The sequence below is a fragment of the Lates calcarifer genome, linkage group LG24 (assembly GCF_001640805.2).
Source record: "Lates calcarifer isolate ASB-BC8 linkage group LG24, TLL_Latcal_v3, whole genome shotgun sequence".
Taxonomy (NCBI): Eukaryota; Metazoa; Chordata; class Actinopteri; family Centropomidae; genus Lates; species Lates calcarifer.
Genome location: NC_066856.1, coordinates 1,306,728 through 1,325,747, shown reverse-complemented (window position 1 = coordinate 1,325,747; position 19,020 = coordinate 1,306,728). Strand labels below are relative to the sequence as shown.

The 19,020-nt window shown below is 41.7% G+C and overlaps 1 protein-coding gene across 2 annotated transcripts in view; it reads left to right on the top strand.

Moving 5' to 3' along the window:
* arhgap29a (Rho GTPase activating protein 29a) overlaps positions 1-18,995 on the top strand; it is a 32,752-nt gene extending 13,757 nt beyond the window's left edge. The window contains exons 3-23 of one of the 2 annotated variants that reach the window (XM_018698244.2): positions 1,465-1,608; positions 4,521-4,617; positions 6,071-6,143; positions 6,653-6,713; positions 7,189-7,335; positions 8,359-8,423; positions 8,505-8,615; positions 8,734-8,814; positions 9,039-9,221; positions 9,571-9,708; positions 9,893-10,083; positions 11,686-11,849; positions 12,341-12,469; positions 13,755-13,853; positions 14,153-14,316; positions 15,099-15,287; positions 15,615-15,752; positions 16,007-16,242; positions 16,354-16,669; positions 16,803-16,911; positions 17,073-18,995. In XM_018698244.2, the coding sequence (XP_018553760.1) occupies positions 1,465-1,608; positions 4,521-4,617; positions 6,071-6,143; positions 6,653-6,713; positions 7,189-7,335; positions 8,359-8,423; positions 8,505-8,615; positions 8,734-8,814; positions 9,039-9,221; positions 9,571-9,708; positions 9,893-10,083; positions 11,686-11,849; positions 12,341-12,469; positions 13,755-13,853; positions 14,153-14,316; positions 15,099-15,287; positions 15,615-15,752; positions 16,007-16,242; positions 16,354-16,669; positions 16,803-16,911; positions 17,073-18,022 (3,785 nt within the window). In that variant the 3' untranslated portion in view covers positions 18,023-18,995. Of the gene's footprint in view, positions 1-1,464; positions 1,609-3,332; positions 3,663-4,520; positions 4,618-6,070; positions 6,144-6,652; positions 6,714-7,188; positions 7,336-8,358; positions 8,424-8,504; positions 8,616-8,733; positions 8,815-9,038; positions 9,222-9,570; positions 9,709-9,892; positions 10,084-11,685; positions 11,850-12,340; positions 12,470-13,754; positions 13,854-14,152; positions 14,317-15,098; positions 15,288-15,614; positions 15,753-16,006; positions 16,243-16,353; positions 16,670-16,802; positions 16,912-17,072 lie in introns of those variants that run through there. The other variant, XM_018698245.2, reaches the window with a different exon arrangement.
* Positions 18,996-19,020: the final 25 nt, after the last annotated feature.

Sequence of the window (19,020 nt, the reverse complement as noted above, 5' to 3'; positions counted from 1 at the left end):
GCCTAGTGTGTGTTTTGTATGATTACAGCCTGGGACCGGAACATATTTTAGTCACAGTGGCAGTTACATTTGTAAGTGTATGTTGTGTTTGTGTGAAAGAGGGGGCAGAGAGATGTGTGATCTCTTTACCTCTTCATTTCCCTCTTGTATCACTCATCCTTAGGAAAGCCACTATGCCAGCTGTGTCAGAACTCAGTCACACTACCCTGTAGTTCTCTGTAGTTTTACAGTAAGTAGTAAAAACAACTCAACCCTCATAGGCTCATTTATATTGTCTCATTCATGACCTCATTCCTCAACCATGCCAAAAGCATGTTATCAAGGTTACCTTGATAGCGATGTCCATTTTGTCCTTTCGTAAAAGGTGATGACTCACTGCTGGTAAAGTCTCATCTAGTACACAGAAACACATACCTGAGATGCAGAGTTCTCTTTGGTTAACTGACTAGTTAACTGCTAATTGCAGAAAGACCACAGAAGGTCATGTTTGTTTATGCCTTTGGCTGTCGGGTCAGCACCATTGTAGCTCTCTGTGTAGGTTTGCTGAGTTTGTGTGCAGTCCCTCTGCTATCTCTGCTGTATGGTCTAGCTGCCTGGACAGACCATTAGCTGCTACAGTGTTGACTAGAGCTGCAGTGAATGGATGGCAGTAGTCTGACATGGCTGCCATGGTCACCCTTTCAACCAACAAAGCTGGAATGTCATGTAGTAATCCTGTTGCCAGTGAAGTTGCACCATTCATTTAAAGCAGGGAGATTTTTAAATAGCTTGTTCCAATCTGCTCAGGATTTACAGCACACAATAAATTGTTGATAGTTAAGCCTCAGTGTTGAAATACAATACAAGTTGTGTAATTTAAGTGTTTGTAATTCATAGTAGCTTGAAAACTGTAATTTTCCAGTCTCTACATGTTCTGTAGCATAACAAAGCTGGTGCAGTGACTTGTCATCGTTGTGGCAGAGCAACTCTGGAACATTACTGATCTCTTATCATCTTATTGGTCAAAGATTAACGTAGCTAATGGATAATGTAGTAGCTGTCATTGAGATGTCAGAGCTTGAAATGGTGATATTTTAAAGCGAAGAGTGACATGGAGCTGGAAATACTGCAGACAGTGTTGACCTGTCCATTAAACAGGATGTTTGATGATGTTTTCGTAACCAATGTTACCAACCAATAGTTTATTGGCTGTTGATGAGGATACTGCCTTTTCTAAAACCTGAATCGCTCTAAATATTGTACTGTTCTTAATTATTTCTATGTAGGGAGCTGAAATGAAACTATTACTTATTATTGTTAGCTTCTCAGCTAGCTTTCTAATCTAAGAAATTCCTAGACTCCACAATCCAGCCACTCTGCTGATTACAAGGTGGATTGAATAAAATTTAAATGATCATAATGATTTTATGACAGAGGGAAGTTGAGTATAGTGGAATAAAGAAACTTGTCTTTATCATTTTCCAGAGCACCAGGACTGCCTCCATCAGGCGGTCCACGAGCGACTCGGGGAGCTGCTGAGAGTCCTGAAGGCCATTATCAGCAAGCACCAGAGCCTCAACTCGGTGGACATCCTCAGTACGGCTGGAACCGTCATCGCCACGGTCAAAGGTGAGCTATGATGACCAGTTCTCCCTTTAAATACATGTGCACACACATAGCTCACAGCTTTCCTGCAAAACATACTAGCTACTCCTCCACTCTTCCTTAGGTCTGTTTTCTGTCTCTGCTTATCTAATCCCCCCTTCTCCCCTGACAGTTTCTCCCCTGGACACTCAATATTACCATGTCCTTTCTCTCACACCATCTCCCTAAGTCTTAAAAAGAACTTCCCAGAGAATGTTTCTGAGGAGTTTTCTTATAGCTTCAAAGCCATGCAGCTCTTCAGAAGTCACTCAAGTGCTTAGAATGCATCAATGTGTGTTTCAAACCCCATACAGAGAGTAAGAAAATAATATTTGGGAGTTAGATACCTGATTCAAGAGGCAGGGAGAAGCAGGTGTCCTTTGTACTTTGTCTGCCAGTCCAGAGGGAACTACACTGAGGAATCCTTTTGAATCTCTCATTCTCTGAGATTATGATCTGGCATGCAGGTCAATTCTTAACTTGGCCGCCACACAAGAATCCCCTGAGTATACCTCGTCTCAATTTGCATTGCAAAGAGGGACATAGAGGGACTGCATAGCTTTTTGAAAAGCTTTTACTTAATAAGGAATGGTGACATGGGGAGCTGTGCAAAGTCAGAGGAGGCTCTGTGATGAATACCTAGCTTACCTTCACTGAAATATTTGGAAGGAGTCCACATATTCATGGGTGTGTGTGCCATAAACAATTATTTGATGCATGCATGTCCCGTCTTTCGTGCAGAAGCTCAACTATTGATATGTCAGTCAAACATGCTCATGCACAATTAAGACTCACAGAGGACTTTTTCAATAAAGAAGCTTTAGATTTGACAGCTTAATAGTTGTTCTATAGAAGCCTTTGAATTTAGGGTCTCAATGACTTTTCATTAATAAATTCTTAAGAATGTAATAAAAAAAATTGCAGCTGTATTTCAAACCTGTCTTATTGATAGTGTCTGGTTTAAGGACACCACTGTTAGTGATATCTCTGAGCAAGTGCCTGCATTGAATAGCAAACAATGTAACAGATTTAGCTTTTACAATAGCTGTAATAATGTGCAGTGAAGCATGCTATAACACCTTTTCTGCCACTAGGTGGCCAGAACTGCTCACTTCCTGACCCCACACAGTAGCAAGGTGTTATCAGCTGAACACTGTTCTGGACCAGTATTTTTTACCAAGCAATGTTAAAGCTTTTGACACTACACAACATCAAGGTATAAAATGTTATTATGCAACTTTTTATGGAGGTATGTCATGTGACCAGGAGGCTGTGTTTTGTTCTCATCTTAATTTTACAGTTGTACAGTTTGCCTGCAGGGGTGAGAGAATACTGGAAATTTTCTAGTGGAGTTTGTGCTATATCTCTACTTTATCACACTCTAAGATACCCTAACGCTAGATCAGATAGTTGTTCATACAGATTTTTTTTTTTTTTACTTTCTCCATCCTGTAATACTTCAGATCCAGTCACATGCCTTGCTATATCTTCGTATTACTCTTTATTCGAAGGAAAGTTCCTCCTGAATCTGGATTTTGTGTAGGACTTTGCAGCTGACGAGTGTTTCGAGAGTGTTGTGCTTTTCCAGTGAAACAATACCATTTTTCCCCGATGATGTAACTTCCACGTTTGGACTACTGGTTGGGGCCTGAGCGAGTACTGGCATTGTATTCCAGCAAGCCTCAGGATGTCCTGTTGGGGGTAGGGGTTGGACAGAAGAGGAGGAGATGTAACAGCAAAAGAGAGTTACGTGCTTTGAATGGTGGTGGCTACAGTAGCTGGTTTGGGGTTGACAAGAGGCTTTAAGGGCCCCATGGACACTGGATCCATCTAAATTCTTTTTTTTCCTGCACCTTTCTGACAAAGCCACTTGAGTCAGAGAGGAATTTACGTGTTGGATTTATTTCTCTGTCATTTTTGTCCTTTTGTTGGATAAATTGCTGCACCGCTTGAAGAAAAATTACTTTTAAGGTGTTACTAGCCATGATCAACAAGTCTTATTTCTGTTTGACAAGAGAGAAAGAAAAGCTTGTTTTGAGGTGGGTAAGTGGTAGTTCTGCCATTTGTCATACAGTATACTTCTTTGATAACAATTTCCAAAACCCGAATGAAATGTGTAGCAGCTACCGAGGAAACGTTGTAGTATTTCGACATCGGTGAATGTGTCGTCTTCAATCCTCATAACGTGGCTTGGATATCGAAAGACGTCTGAGACGATTGTAACTGAGGATACTGTCTGAATTAGTCTTCTTTTACGATTTGAAAGCCCATTCGAGATTAGTTCAACAAAATTTAGACTCTTCCCAGCTTGTGGTTCCTAGATAACTGCTTTGGAAATCTGAGAAATCATGGAGGCAGCAGAGTGATGGTGCAGTGACGTCACTGATTTATTGCTTGGTGTTTGGTCTCATGTTCTGAGCATCTCTCTCCCCGTTTATTTTCTCTCTGCTCAGTCAGGACAGGAAGTTTATTGTGAAGACTGATTACAGCCGTATTTACACTGGTGTTTTTTCCCCCACTCTGTCCTCAGTCAACGCTGTGTTTAGACTTACAGCAGGAAACTACTGCTTTTCCAGATTACAGCCAAATATACACACTTGCTTATCTCCTCTGCTTTAAGGTACACAGTTGTTTTTGGATGCCTCTGAGGGACTTTTCAATTTTAAAATGTCTGCACATTTGAGATATGAGGTGACCAGTTCCTTTGCTCTCAGTGTGATTTGAGGAGTACAGCATGACTCAGAGGAGACTTTCTTTGATTCCACACTTGACGCCACTTCACAGGATGATGAATCATGCCAAGGGATTTATGTCTTAATCACAGGATGTCCTCAGTATGCAGGGTTTAGGTTTGCTACCAAAGTTTGACTCTATCCTACTTCATCACAATTTGACAGGAGTGAACTTTAAGGAGGTGAACGAAGACAACAAACAGAAGCTTTTCGGAGAGATCTACACTGCTATCGACACATTGGCATTCACATTTGGCAATGTGTAAGTATCACATCATCACTGTGATTATTACTCCATTATACTGAAGATGAGTTGACTTGTTATTTATTATTGTTCTCAATCATGGCCAGGTTTTCAACATCAACAGAGTGTAGGGCACGCACATCCAAAAAAATATTCCACAGCTGCTGGGTCAAAAAATGAACAGCAAAAATCAAACAAAAGACCCATGCACTGTGCTAGTAGTTCCCAGTCAGTGTGACAATGTTTCAGTCTGCTGGAGATCCTCATCAGGCAATCATATCTTTATTCTATTTAGATTGTATTAGTCTGCACTGTTAAAAAAATATTTATTTATGTATTTATTTATTTATTTATTCGGTTCCATTTTCTTTTTAAACCGAAAGAAACAATAAAAAAAGAAAACATAATTTCCATTTCCAATGCCCACAAAGTGAACGAAAAAGAGGCAATTTCCATTTCCAAAGCAAAACCGAAAGGGTGTAGGCTGGAGCTGAAGCTTTTGTATGTGTGGATAGTAGACTTTTGTATTTCTTTACTCAATAGTTTTGCCAATGTGACTTGTGATATACACTTTTCACTCATTTTTCAGCTGTGGCATTTGATATTGTTTCTATTTTTTTCTCCCTCCTCACATAAACTTATGTGGGAGTGTCAGAGAGTACTAGAGTGTGTGGCTTGCCTGTCAGGTGGTGTTTTTGGCCCCGCCCTGATTGGTCTAGCCTGTTGGTAGATTGGCTCTCAGTCATGTGGATCACAATCACCTGAGTAATCAGTGTGTTCGTTCCTATATATTGCTTGCTCTGTTTTGTGGTGGAGATTTGACTGCCTGATGAAGATCTCCAGCAGATGGAAACGTTGTTGTCACATTAAAATTGACTGGGAACTACTAGCACAGGTTTTCAACAAAAAACAGAGATAAAAATTTAATGAATCTCATGAAAAATGATTAAATAATCGTCTTCAAATAAAGACGAATGTAGGAACGAAACTAAATAATAATGAATTAAGCACTATACATATGTTTGTGTAAATGCCAGACTAACAGATGCATTAGAAAAGAAATTTCATCTCAACATTAAAGGGGCACTCCACCATTTTTCACATGGCTATGAAATCACCTGTAACATTTTAAAATGGAAGTCTTGCATTAAAAACTGGGGGTGGAGAGGGCATTTAGGAGGCAGGAGGAAAGTATAATGAAAGACACTACTGAGTTGCATTATGGGAATTGTAGGAGCTTAAGTTTCTTGAGCTTGACACATGCAAGAGACAGGATATCTCAGCCTTTGGTGCATCTGTTTCAACCATTCTCTGTTTCTTGTGACTGTCACAACTGTATGGATGGAGAAAAAAATCTTGATGATGATTTGAATTATGTTTTAAACAGACTCCTCTTGAATATGATTTATCTGATTTCAATTTTACCCTTCCTCAAATCACTCTATTGGTCTGTGTGTCTGTTTTCCTTCAGAGTGTCTGACTTCCTTATGGGAGATGTAGAGAATGGATCAGTGTTGGGGCTCCCCCTGACTAAGAGAAGCAGGGTAAGAAAAGTACAATATTCATATTCTGTGGTTCCATTTATCACACAAACAGACGATCCATTTAATTCAGTAAAAGTGAGGGATCAAATTGATAGTTTAATATGTTCCATAGCTGTATTTGGCATTAAAAATAAAAGGCTGATATTTCCATATTCATATGGTCCCCATTCTTATACACACATTTATCATTAGGTCATTCGTTGTTCTGTTAACGCCAGGATATGGCCTAGTGCCCCTGAATTGTCAAGTAAAAGATATGAAAAAGTACAGTGCAGCAGAGTGCAGTGAGTGCTTGCAGGCTGATGCATGTTCCTGAAATGGTTTCTGCAAACGATGAATTCATTCAATGTATTGTTGTTTTCCTGCAAAAAGATTTATACGGGCTCTGAGGAGGAAGTTATGGTTCTGATACACCTTGTTTAAAGTTTGTTTGCAGGGAGCATCGCGCTTTAAGTAGGAAATTTATCCACCCCCTCGGTAGATTTTATTTCCATCTGTCTGTTTTTCAGTCTTTTGAGAACCTCTCGGTGGAATCTGGAGGATCCGGTCCCGAGAAAGATGATCCGCCAGGTAAGACAGACTCTGCTACTGTACTGTGGTGCTGCTCTGTGAAAGTGTGGGGGAAAACTAATACTTCCAATTTGTTGGGAAAAAGCTTATTCATAAATCAGCTGTTGCTGTTTTATCATTCTGGGTCATGGTCTTGTCTGTGCTACATCACTGCCACTGCAGACAGACCCAGAGCAGTGTCAGTGGGGTTATCTGGGCTAAGAGCACCACTAGCTCTCACGTCTTGATGATGACCAGCCTCATTAACCACTTACTAATACATGCAGCAGTCAGTCTCCTGTCAGCATTACTTACATTCAAATGGTATTAGCCCATATCACACAAGGTCAGAGTGGGCTTTCCTCGCTGACTCATTTATCACACATATGTGATGCGTCCATGTTGAGGGGGATGTTGGGTGGGGGTCGGTCGATGCCGTTCATTTGTAAGCCCATCTTTTATAACCTCCCTCGTGGGATTCCCGTGGTTGTCACAGGACCGTGTCCGCCTGTTCGGGCTGAAGAGGTGGACAAGACGCTGCAGCGGCAGGACAGTGGGGTGGAGTCAGCGCTGCTCTATGCCAAGGCCTGGTCCAAGTACACCAAAGAGCTGCTGGCATGGGTGGAAAAACGTCTCAACATGGGTGAGTTGGGGCACAGGTGGAGAGAGAAATAAGAGTGTTTCTGACATGTAGCAAGGCAGCAGCAGAGCCGCACCGATCACACTGAAGTTAGCTGTCAGTGTGTTTGTGTCATGAACTATGAACTTAACTTAAGTGCTTCATTAGCTGTCAGAGTATGTTTTTGTGCCTAATTAAAACAATGGTATTATTTTTTTTTATAGATCCACCCCAAGCACCCCAAACTATTTGATGTAGTTTTTTCCACAAACAAGTTCAGTTTGCTGGTTTAAAAAATGAAAGTGTCTGTACCTTCTCTGTAACAGAAAAATCCAGAATCTGTGAATGTACAAAAACGCCACATCACACTTAAGTAAGTTGCATGTTGGGCTGTGATTGGTTTTAAACTATTTATGTCACAGAATCATTCTCCTGTTTCAGCTGTTAAACTCTTAAAAAGACAGAGACACTTTTTTCAGTGGCTTTGTTCAGTGGGAAATGGAAAACTAAGAATTTAGCTCAAGCACAAATGTGGGTATTAATTAATTAATTAATTAATTAATTACCAATATTTCTGAAAGAAATTTACTCAGTCACCTGAACTGGACTGAAAACAATGGAGTCTTATCCAGGCTCAAGGTTGAATGTGCAGTGTGAGAGCTTTTGTTTGGTTCACTGGTTAATGAATGGTTTCAGTCTAATAGTCACTTGGCCAGTTAACACAAAGCACTCAGTCAGGTTGTACAGTACATTTGTTATCAGGCAGACAGACAGCTTGTTTGTTTAACACATCCACTTTGGCTAATGCTTTATTTACTGATTTATCTGATGACTAAAGGACATTGTATGAATCAGTCAGAAATGCTCAGATAGTTTTCTGGCAGTTGTGTATTTACAGAAGATCTAACAGTTCAGTTAATACCAAATATGTGCAAATATTTGCACATAAAACAATAAATGACCATTTGCAGGCTAGTAGAGCATTGTACTGTACATGATGTTAAAATCAAGTCATTGTATATTAACTTTGGTGTGGTCTATTTTTAGATATCGAGTGTGCAAAGAGTTACGCCAAAATGGCCGAATCTGCCAAGACGCTTGCAAGTCAGCAGGTGAGTAGATACTGCTGCTAATTTTTACTTGCAGCCAAGTTTTACAGGATCAACATTAAGACTCTGTCCTCTTCATTTAAGGAATTCATGCCTTTCCGCGAGATCTACATGGCTGCTTTCAAAAATGACATTGAATACAGCCAGTTGGTACTTCACACTGCAGCAGTACTCCAAAGCAACAAATTCATGCAGGTAATCCAGCAAAACGAATTCTGTGTTTCTGAAAGACCTTGATTTGGATGTATGATGGAAACAAGAGGACTTACTGAATGCCTTGTGTGTGGTGTGGGGGTTATGTGTTTCTTTCCAGCCTCTCCTGGCCAGAAAGAATGAGTTGGACAAACTACGAAAAGAGGTCAAGGAGCAGTGGCAGAGAGAGCAAAAGAAGATGGTGAGTTGACGAGCGTAAAGGTTGCACTCTGAAGAGGCCCCACACAAATGCAAACACAATCTAAACATGGTTCACTGACCTGTGGCCTAAGCCCAAGAATGTTCTTGAAGTGCCTAAGCTCAGTGTATGAATACATACCTATATACTGTCTTGCATGTGTGTGCTGTAGCTGTGGTGTTATATCTGTGTGTCTGTGTATTAAATTAATATGTGTACATCTCCAGCACGAGGCAGACAGTGCTCTGAGGAAGGCTCGGCTGCTGCAGGTCCAGCGGCAGGAGGAATATGAGAAGGCCAAGGTGTCCACCAGCCGCCTGGAAGAGGAGCAGCTCGGAGGGGGAGGAGGAGCAGCGGCAGCTAAACAGCTAGAGAAGAGGCGCAGGCTGGAGGAGGAGGCTCTGCAGAAGGTACAGCACCTCCTCTGCTTTGCTCTAAATAGCAAACAAATACAGCCTTTGTGTAAGAGAATATGAGGCTCCTTTGGCTTTATCAGCTCTCATTTGACCCTTTTTAATACCAGGCATAAAAAGGGAATTGGTGGGAAGACAAATAACATTTGTCTTTTGTCAGCAAGCAGTCAGACTTAAGGGAGTTGTGGTCTGTGTACTGGATAAAAAATGAGCTCATGAACATCTTTGGTTCGCCAACTACGACCATGTGACTTACAGCAGTTGAAGCCTCAAATCCATCATATTCATCAAAATTTAATCAGCCAGAGTTGAGAATGATAATAATTTTTCTTCCTTCTGTCTGCAGGCTGAGGAGGCCAAGGAGCACTGCAAAGCTTGTCAGATTGATGTCGGAGAGAAGAGAGTGGATCTGGCCAACACCAAGAGCGAGATCATCACTCAGATCCGAGAGATGGTCTCTCAGTGTGACCTCACCCTCAAGGCTGTAAGTTCAGATTTTTGTGCTAAACTATTTATTTTAAGTTCAGACTAGCAGGAGTGATAGGAAGAATGCATCACATCCAGAACGGACTGAAGAGGAGGAAGACTTCTGACCGCGTTTTACTACAGTGTCAGAAACATGCGGAGGCAGTCCCTGCAGGATAATAATGTTTGTTTCCTTTCTTCAGGTGACTGTGAACTGGTTCCAGCTCCAGCAGGCTCAGGTTGTGTCCCTACCTGTCAACCATCAGAGTCTGTGTGAAAATGCCAAACTGTATGAGCCTGGCCAGTGCTACATCGACTTTGTCAGGGGTCTGCCGACCGACGGGCCTCGTCTGGAGTCGCACTCATTTGATTCCACTGTTACACAAACCACAGGGTGAGACATCAGATTGCAGCCTTTGCTTGTAAACAGCAGGTTTCTTATCATAGATCTACAGTTGATGAAACTTACTGGAAATGTCATGAATGAAACTGAAATCTGATGCTTAGGGTTTTGTGCCTAAATTTAACTGCGTCAGATGTCTCAGTCATCAGTGTTTGTGTTTACTCAGATTTTATCACAGAAATGACTGAGTTGTTTTCTTAGATAGATAAAGAGCATCTCAGAGGGGTTAACAGTCACAAAATTAGTTTAATTTCACTCTTATTTAGTTTGCTCAATTTTAGTGTTTCAGTGTCTTTAAATGTAGAGTTGATGAGTATATCATTATATTATTTTTTATCCTGTATCAGAATCTTAAATCATGTGAGTTTGTGGGAAGATCTATTTATGGTAAACAAGTGGTTATAAATACAGTGGTGCTGTAGACCTGAGTGGTGAGGTGGAGTGATTGAATGAGGGAGCTTGTTTTGGAGAGCGTAAAACAATTGGGTTGGCTGGGGCTTCCTGCGGAAACGGCTGCGGTCACGGGAGAGAGGAGCTGTGGCAGTGGGCTTAACATCAGTTTCACTGAACTTCTTTGAACATTTTTCAGTAGCTTTCAAACCTTACACACACTGTCTCTGACTGAGATGAAAAATATGGTGGTTGTTCTGTATTTGGGCATTTGGGTATTTTATCTCCTTTGGTCCATAAAGTTAGTTTCCTATTGAGAGAGTTTTGTTGACACAGGTTTGTGGTCTCTCTCTCTCTCTCTCTCTCTCTCTCTCACACACACACACACACACACACACACCCCAGACAGATGAAAAATAAGAGAGAGCTTTGTTCTCACTTAGTTTTCTCCTTGTATACCCCCACCCCCCAGCTCTGATCCCTCTGATCAAAAGAATTCAGCTCTGGAGAGAGGAAATGAAACACACACACACACACACACACACACACACACACACACACACACACACACTCACTCACTCACTCATGTGTCCTCAACACTGGTCTTCAAAAGGTTAAACATAGACCACTGACCTACATACTGTATATTGTGAGACTTTCATTAACAATGGTTGGCATGATCTGCACATCAGCTATTCCCGAGCCTCAGTTAGTACAGTCAGTCAATCACTGTTAAACTCTAATTAACTGCTGTCTTTGATGGTAACGTGGGGTTGATCTCATGATAACATCATTTAGGGAACTTCTACTACAACTAATACTCACAGAATTAACAAATATGTATAGATACTTTGATACTGCAGTATTCTGCAGTTTGTTTGTTTTAAGTCCACTTGGAGGATCTGAGGATGGGTGTGATGTGTTGTATAGATCATTCTTATGATCAGTACTTTTCCTGTGAACGCCAAGAATACCTTCACATAAAATGTATTTTATCTACAGCAGTTTTCTAAGGTGAGATTGTCATTTTAAATTTGGTATCTGTAGAAACATTTATTTGATTTATTTATTGAACATGTCAGGCTGGAAAACCTCTTTCATCCTGCCATAAAGGAAGTTTTAGTATTCAGAAATACACCCTGCTCAAACCTCAGTAGCTTTTAGGCCCTGTTATCATTATTATTCCATCATTTTCCTCCCCAGGATGCCTTTCAACAAGCGCTCACTAAGTGGCTGCCACTCGTCCCACAGTAACCTATCACAAGGATCCATGACCTCTGACCTGCTTGGTGGAGATGACATGGACAGTCCCATCAGTGCCCAGCATACCAAGGTTGCAGAAAGGCACAGTGGCACAGACATCCAAGGTCTGCAAGCACACCAGCTGATGCTCTTATATAAAGTGTCTTATAATATTTGAACCTGTTGAAATGCTAAGTAACTGGACAAACATATTTACTGATCAAACACAGACAACACGATGTGAATAATAACACAGAAAAACAGAAGCTTTAAACTGTAGCCAGTTTTCTTGTGTTGTTATCTCCCTTTGTTTTGTTTTACTAATGTATGTAAGTTGGATCCACCCAGATCTTTTCAGGCAGCAGAAGATTAGGGATAAGATAAGATGTACCTTCACTGATAAGAGATAAGGTGTACCAATAAGGGCACATTTTATCTCTTATCTCATGCTGACTGAAAAGATCTGGGATGTACCAATAGTGGTTAATGGGTTCACATCTTTTAGGCCAGTTTATTAAAGACAGATACACAGACAGAGAAAACTGAAACAACAACACTTGACTGAGATGTTATTTACTGCCATTCAATGCATTCAATCTTATTTGTTTTTATTCAGCACTTCGGACTCAGGCCCCATTTCGTCCCTGGGCCTCGGCCAGTCAGGGTGGAGGGATGTGCAGCGATTCAGAAAGTGCTGGGGGGAGCAGTGAGTCCCGGTCCATGGACTCACCCACTGCAAGTCCTGGTAAGGCCACAGAGACACACACACTTCTTTAAATAACTGTTACCTCAGAATGTGCATGAATTAATTTAATCATTTTTTTCAGCTTTAAATTAAATTTCCCCACTATAACTGGCTCCATGGCCTCATATTTGCATCTCTGAGTAAGTTGTAACAGGTTCAGCAGCGAGGTGTTTGTGTTACTCGACAGCTAATTAACAGTAGCATAGTTCTTTAACAGCATGATGTATTCTTCTCTTGATCTTCTGCACCAATCTTTGTGTGCTGTCACATTCGCAATCAAGGTAATCAAAACACATTTACCTGCTGTATTTAATGCTCATTATACAACACCTGGCTTTAAATATCAGGTGGTTCTGTCATTTGTCATTGATAAAGCAACAACACATTGCAAATGACAGACAGGAAGGACATTCCTCAGCGCTGACTGTCTTAAATGCCCCTGGGGCCTCCACATACGCTTTTTTCCAATGAACTTGATGTTCACCCAACTTTGTTGGCATGTTACCTGAGAACCCAGGGGCTTAGCAACCACTGACAGCAGTGCCTCTTTGTTTAACATTATGCAACTGTATTAGTCTACAATGTACACAAACATAAAATAGTAGCTTTGGTGGTTGGGTTTCTCTCAGTGTTTCCTCTGTTGCTGTGCAACAGTACGTATGTGTCACAGTGTTCTTGTAGAGATCTGCTCAGAGGAACAAATCAATATCTGATACACATCTATCTGTTAACTATGATGAACATACTGTAATATTCTGCCTGATAAACTGCTGCACAGCAGATATTAACACAGTTCCCTGTTTACACTTATCTCTATGTAAGAATGTATTATTTACACTGTGTCCTTGGCTGGGGGAGAGTGGTAGAAATAGTGTATATCAAAATGGTGAAGAGTATTATTCCATTTTCAACTGTACTACAGCCCAACCCCCACCTCCACCCACCAATACCCAGAGTGTGAATGGTGCAGGAGTTTATCCCTGGATAGCCCAATAAGGGATGAGCCTCCTGATTGGCTCATCAGTACATCAGCAACATTATTGAAATGAGGTCTACTGGAAGTCATTAATCAGCCAATGGACGTGTGAATCACCCAACAATCCCGTACTGGGGGGTGGGGGGTGGGGGTCTCGATTATCAACAACATGTAGTCGACCACACCTTTTTATTTGGTGCATGAAATTCAGAAAGTCGTCTCAGTGCTTCTCAGTGCCATTACCAGGAACATCACTTGATGTGACTGTGGAGATGTGGACTCACTGGTGTGTCCTGTCTTACTGTTCAGGAGACTTCAAGAGGAGATTACCCAGAACCCCCTCCACAGGCACCATGTCTTCTGCTGATGATCTGGATGAGAGAGAGCCTCCCTCGCCCTCTGATAATGGTGAGTCAAACTGAACACTGTTCCCTTTTTCTCTCATGTTCTCAACATATTTGGCTGTTCGTTAGTTCTTTAGGTTTTCTTTTATATAAGCCACATATGCACATTTAACTAATCCTACTAAGTTTAGTTTTTGAAACTGTGAGACTGTCAGTTGCATTTTGTGTCCTACTGATGTACATTTTCTCTGTTAATATGTGTACTCTCTTTTATGTGCTGCATGAGAATGACCCTCCCTTCTTACAGTACATAAGCAACAGGAAGTTGATGGTATCTAATGCTGTCCCCCTGTCACTCTGCAGGTTTAAGTGAGATAGTAATAGAGACAGCCAGCTCCCCAGGTCCCTTCAGAAACACCCAAATGTCCAAGGCAGCTCAAACACACAAGCTGAGGAAGCTCAGAGCACCCTCCAAGTGTCGAGAGTGTGATGGCCTGGTGGTGTTTCACGGAGCAGAGTGTGAGGAGGTAACCTTGGTTCCCCTTTTCTTTTTATTCTTTTTTTTAGAATGAATAGAATAAATCACAATCCAACCATGACCCCTCCATTTGGACCTTTTATTAAATGTGGTGAGTCCACAGCATTCAGAGTGTTACAAGTTCAGGGTGAACACTGCCAAAGTTTCACAACGGCTTCTTTATCGCCCATGGCGTGCAAAAATCAAACTAAAACAAAAGAGAAAGGCCACCTCTCCCCTCATCAAAACATCTGAATAAAGGGAAAAGTTGAATCTGGCCACAAGCTCTCCTCAGAGACCAAATCCACCAACTGGTCTCTGTCAGAGGAATGGGCAGTGGAAACTGAGGACCTTTTATTTGTCTTCTGAGGAGCCCACCCCCCTCTGTTTATTTTAGATCCAGTTTCTTTCCATATTTATTACATACAATGAACTAGACAGTAACAAAAGGCTAAGTGGAAAACGTTTTTAAAAGATATGTAATGCTGGTAAACACACTGACAAGAAAGTGACATAACTCCGTAGTGTTCTGGAATCATGCCATGGTGTTGGTTCAGTGGGTTAACAGACATGAAGCTTCCCTTGGCTGCTTGAACGGTCGTTCACAAAAAAAGCTGCTTTGTGACAACACATTTAAATGCTAAAAGAGACATAGAGTCATGGTGTAGGTCCCTATCAACATGCAGCTGCAGGATCAAGAGTGTGCAGGGAAAAATCCACTTCCACCATCCTTTATTCTCTGAACTGTAGCCATTTATTGTGTGACTGAGATACATGTCAACTTGTGTACAGTGTTCGTTGGCCTGCCACAAGAAGTGTCTGGAAACCCTGGCCATCCAGTGTGGCCATAAGAAGCTCCAGGGGAGGCTTCACCTGTTTGGCATCGACTTCACACAGGCAGCAAAGAACAGCCAGGACAGGATCCCCTTCATCATCCGGAAGTGCACATCAGAGATTGAGAACAGAGCGCTCAACATTAAGGTTTGATCAGTCAGATACAGTCATTTCGAAATAAATGCTCAAAATGAATAATAAATTCTGAGAAATAATTATGATGCATTAGTTACCTGTGCACGAAAATGAAATGGTTTGGGTGTAAATATGATTCAGTTGATCTTTTTTTTTTAATAATGAGTGATTCTTTAACGCACTCTACTTAAAGTTTGGACATGCTTTCTGTAAATACATCTGTATGATGTAGGATCCTGCTGATATTCGGCAGTTGTGATCACTCAGCATCACCATGGTGAGCCAGAAAATTGCATCTAATTTTCCTGTGTTGAATGCATTTGTTTTTGTGCACTGAAGGGCATCTACCGTGTGAATGGTGCCAAGTCTCGGGTGGAGAAGTTGTGCCAGGCGTTTGAGAATGGCAAGGACCTGGTGGAACTCTCTGACCTTTATCCCCACGACATCAGCAACGTACTCAAACTGTACCTGAGACAGGTGGGCTGCTTTTGAAAACGTATCCTTAACATAATGGGTACTGAGGTATTGTAAATTTACCTCTGCTCTGCTGAACAAAACCACTGCAGTGGTGTTTATTTGTCTTTGTTTATTTTTGGCACGTACTTCCCACTTCTCATCCTCTGATTTCCACTTGCACTTTGCTTATATATTTAGTTTTTTTCTGTTTATTATTAACACCCTTGTTTCATTTGTTGTACTTGTTCTTCTTTCCTCTGTGTGTTCCCTCACAGCTTCCAGAGCCGCTCATCCTGTTCCGCTTCTATAACGACTTCATCGGTTTGGCCAAGGAAAGCCAGAGTATCATCGTGGAGGAACTGGAGGCGCTGCGCCTCAGTCCCACCCCAGTGACCCCGGCCCAGGTCAGCGTGGAGCTCAACCGAGTCCTCTTCAAGATCAAAGACCTACTGAGGCAGCTGCCACCTGCTAATTACAAGACACTGCAGTTTCTCATAGAGCATCTGCACCGGTAGGCCTAAGTCTCATAACACACATTTCTGTTGAGTTCAGCATTAAAGTGTTTTGATAAGCAATAATCTGATCATTGATTAGTCCTCCTCTTCTCTTCCTTCCTCTCCAGGGTCACAGAGCGCTCAGAGGAGAATAAGATGACTGCCAGTAACCTGGGTATTATCTTCGGCCCGACGCTGATCAAGCCGAGGCAGGCAGACGCTGAAGTCTCCCTCTCCTCTCTGGTGGATTACCCCTATCAGGCACTCATTGTGGAGCTCCTGATCAGACACTATCAGATGGTCTTTGACACCCCCCTCAGTCCCCTAAGCAGCACGTCGCCTACAGAGGTTGATGCTCACCCCCGTCCTGACACCCGCCTCACCCACCAGGAGAAGGAGCAGCAGCTGATCAGGCACTCCAAGTCTCTGGGGGATATTAAGGAGGTAATTAGTTTTCATGCAAAAAATGAGATGTGTGATATGATCAGATATCCAAATCCTACACAATGTGTTTGTCCATTTCTCATTTAACATAAAATGGTACATTGACACTTTGTTGTGTGTTTTACATTTACAGCAGAGCTCCAAAGTGTATAAGAGGCATTCCTCCATTATTCCTTCTTCCCACCTGCTGGCTGAAGTTCAGGAGAGCATGCCGAGCCACGACGGAAGCGACTTTGAACCTGGTCAGTTACAAAGCTAGATAACCAACACAGAGTATTGTAATTATTGTTACATTAGTCCAGAATTACTTTTTTCCCCTGCAGGATATTGTCTATGAATTTCTAAATTCCACGTAATTTTTCTGTGTTAATGTCTAACCTGTGTTTAATCTCTGTGTTTAAAGCGGATGAAGTGGATTCAGAGGCCCTCAATGGGGTTTTATCATCAAGTCTCTCTGAAGTCCTGAAACCCGGTGAGAGAGGGCTCTGTCGCTCACAGCACATCACCGTTGCCAGAGTCCAACTTCGACACCCTCGCAACAAACTCTCGTCCCGGCCCGTCAGCATGCCAGCTGAACGGATACTGAGGAGAGGCCAAGTTGATGAGAATAACACCCGGAACAGCACCGACCAAGATGTCAGGAAAGGAGGCAGTTTTGACCAGTCCATCGAAGAGGTGGACGAAACTGAGAATACAAAACTGCGAGTGGCCACACATTACCGGAGTACATTTATTGACACCCAGACGTTACGCAGAACTTGGGACAAACAGTACAAACACGATGTTGTTTCTCGGACCGTCAGAATTGTGGCCAATTCGTCCACAGAGAGCGCAGCAGTGGATGCTAGCAGCTTATCGTCTTCTGTACCATCAGCCCTCTCCCTCGAAACTACAGGGAGCTCTATTAGCACCATCTACCCCAGCCGACCTTACACTGTCGCAGTGCGACCCAGCAGGACCTTAAGGAGGGAGGACAATGTAACTAAGTATAGCCCCATCACAACAGCTTTTAGGGCTCCCAGGACTCTCCAGCCTCCCCCAGGAACCTTCTATAAGCCTCCGTCAGGGAGCAAAGCTAAAGCGCAGCAGAACTGTGCATTGGCTAACAGCGCTGAGGAAGAAGAGGAGGAGGAGGATGACGATGAGGAGGAGGAGGAGGAGTTGGGGATTGAGATAGAAGTGTCTGTAGATGAGCCTCTTGAGGAGGACAATGAGGCCGAGCAAGTGGCTGTGTCTCAGTCTCCGAGCTCCAGTCCTGAGGAACTGGGTCAAAACCAAGCCAAACCAGTGTACCAGAGACTGAGGCCCAGACACCTCCAAGAGGTCGAACATCGAGAGGCTCATTTTGTGTGATCCTATGAGAGTCACAGGCAGGAACACGGGCAGAACCAGTGCTTGACTGTGAACAGTGTGTGCCATATTCTGTTAGAGAGAGAATAAAAACATCTGCATTGACTCTGCAAAGACAATTTCCAGATGTGCTATGATTGAGCACTGTGTAGAGAATTAAATGTACCTTTGGTCCTCAAAAGACAAACACGATGCACTTAAAATGCTGTATATTTTTAACATGATTCACCAATATTTCATTTTCCAATCACTTGCTCAGTACACTCTGGCACCTGGTCAGAATATTTATAATTTTTTTGAAACTGTGCAATTACATTTTATTTGAATATTTTGTATAAAGTTCTTACACGCTCACTATCTATGTATGTTTATATACCAAAAACTATGTTTGATTGTTACAGTAGTGCATGTAGCCATGACACTTACCTGACATCAATATTCTTCCACAGATCTTTTGAGTCTTGTTTCTGCTGTGAGTCAGGGCGTTTTAAACTGTTACATTTAGGGTATAATTAATCATTATGCTAATAACTTGTGTTTAATGACCCTTGTTACATACTGTACTGAACATTTGTATCAGCGATAGCTAATGTTATGAAGCACCAGTTGCAAAGGGTGAACATCCACTTGTTTTTATACTGTTGAACTTGTATGGTGTCAACTCAAACTGTTCTGAAAAGCTTTTAGAGATGCCATGGTATTATTTTTCTTATTTTACTGTAACATCTACATTTCTTAATAGCCAAAACATTTTCAGTTTCTTTTCTTTTTTTAAACTGAAGTAGTTTTATCAATAACCTAAATCTTACAGGTTCTTTGTAAGTAAGAGGAAATGCATTTATTTAAATGGTATCTGTTTTTCATGATAATGTACAAGATTGACAGAATGTTGAAAAGATCAGTGTAAAAAAAAAAAACAGGTACATGAAAACAAACACCCTTTTGTAACTTATTAAAATATATCTGACAACTTCCAGTCATAATGGTTTGGGGTTTTTTTT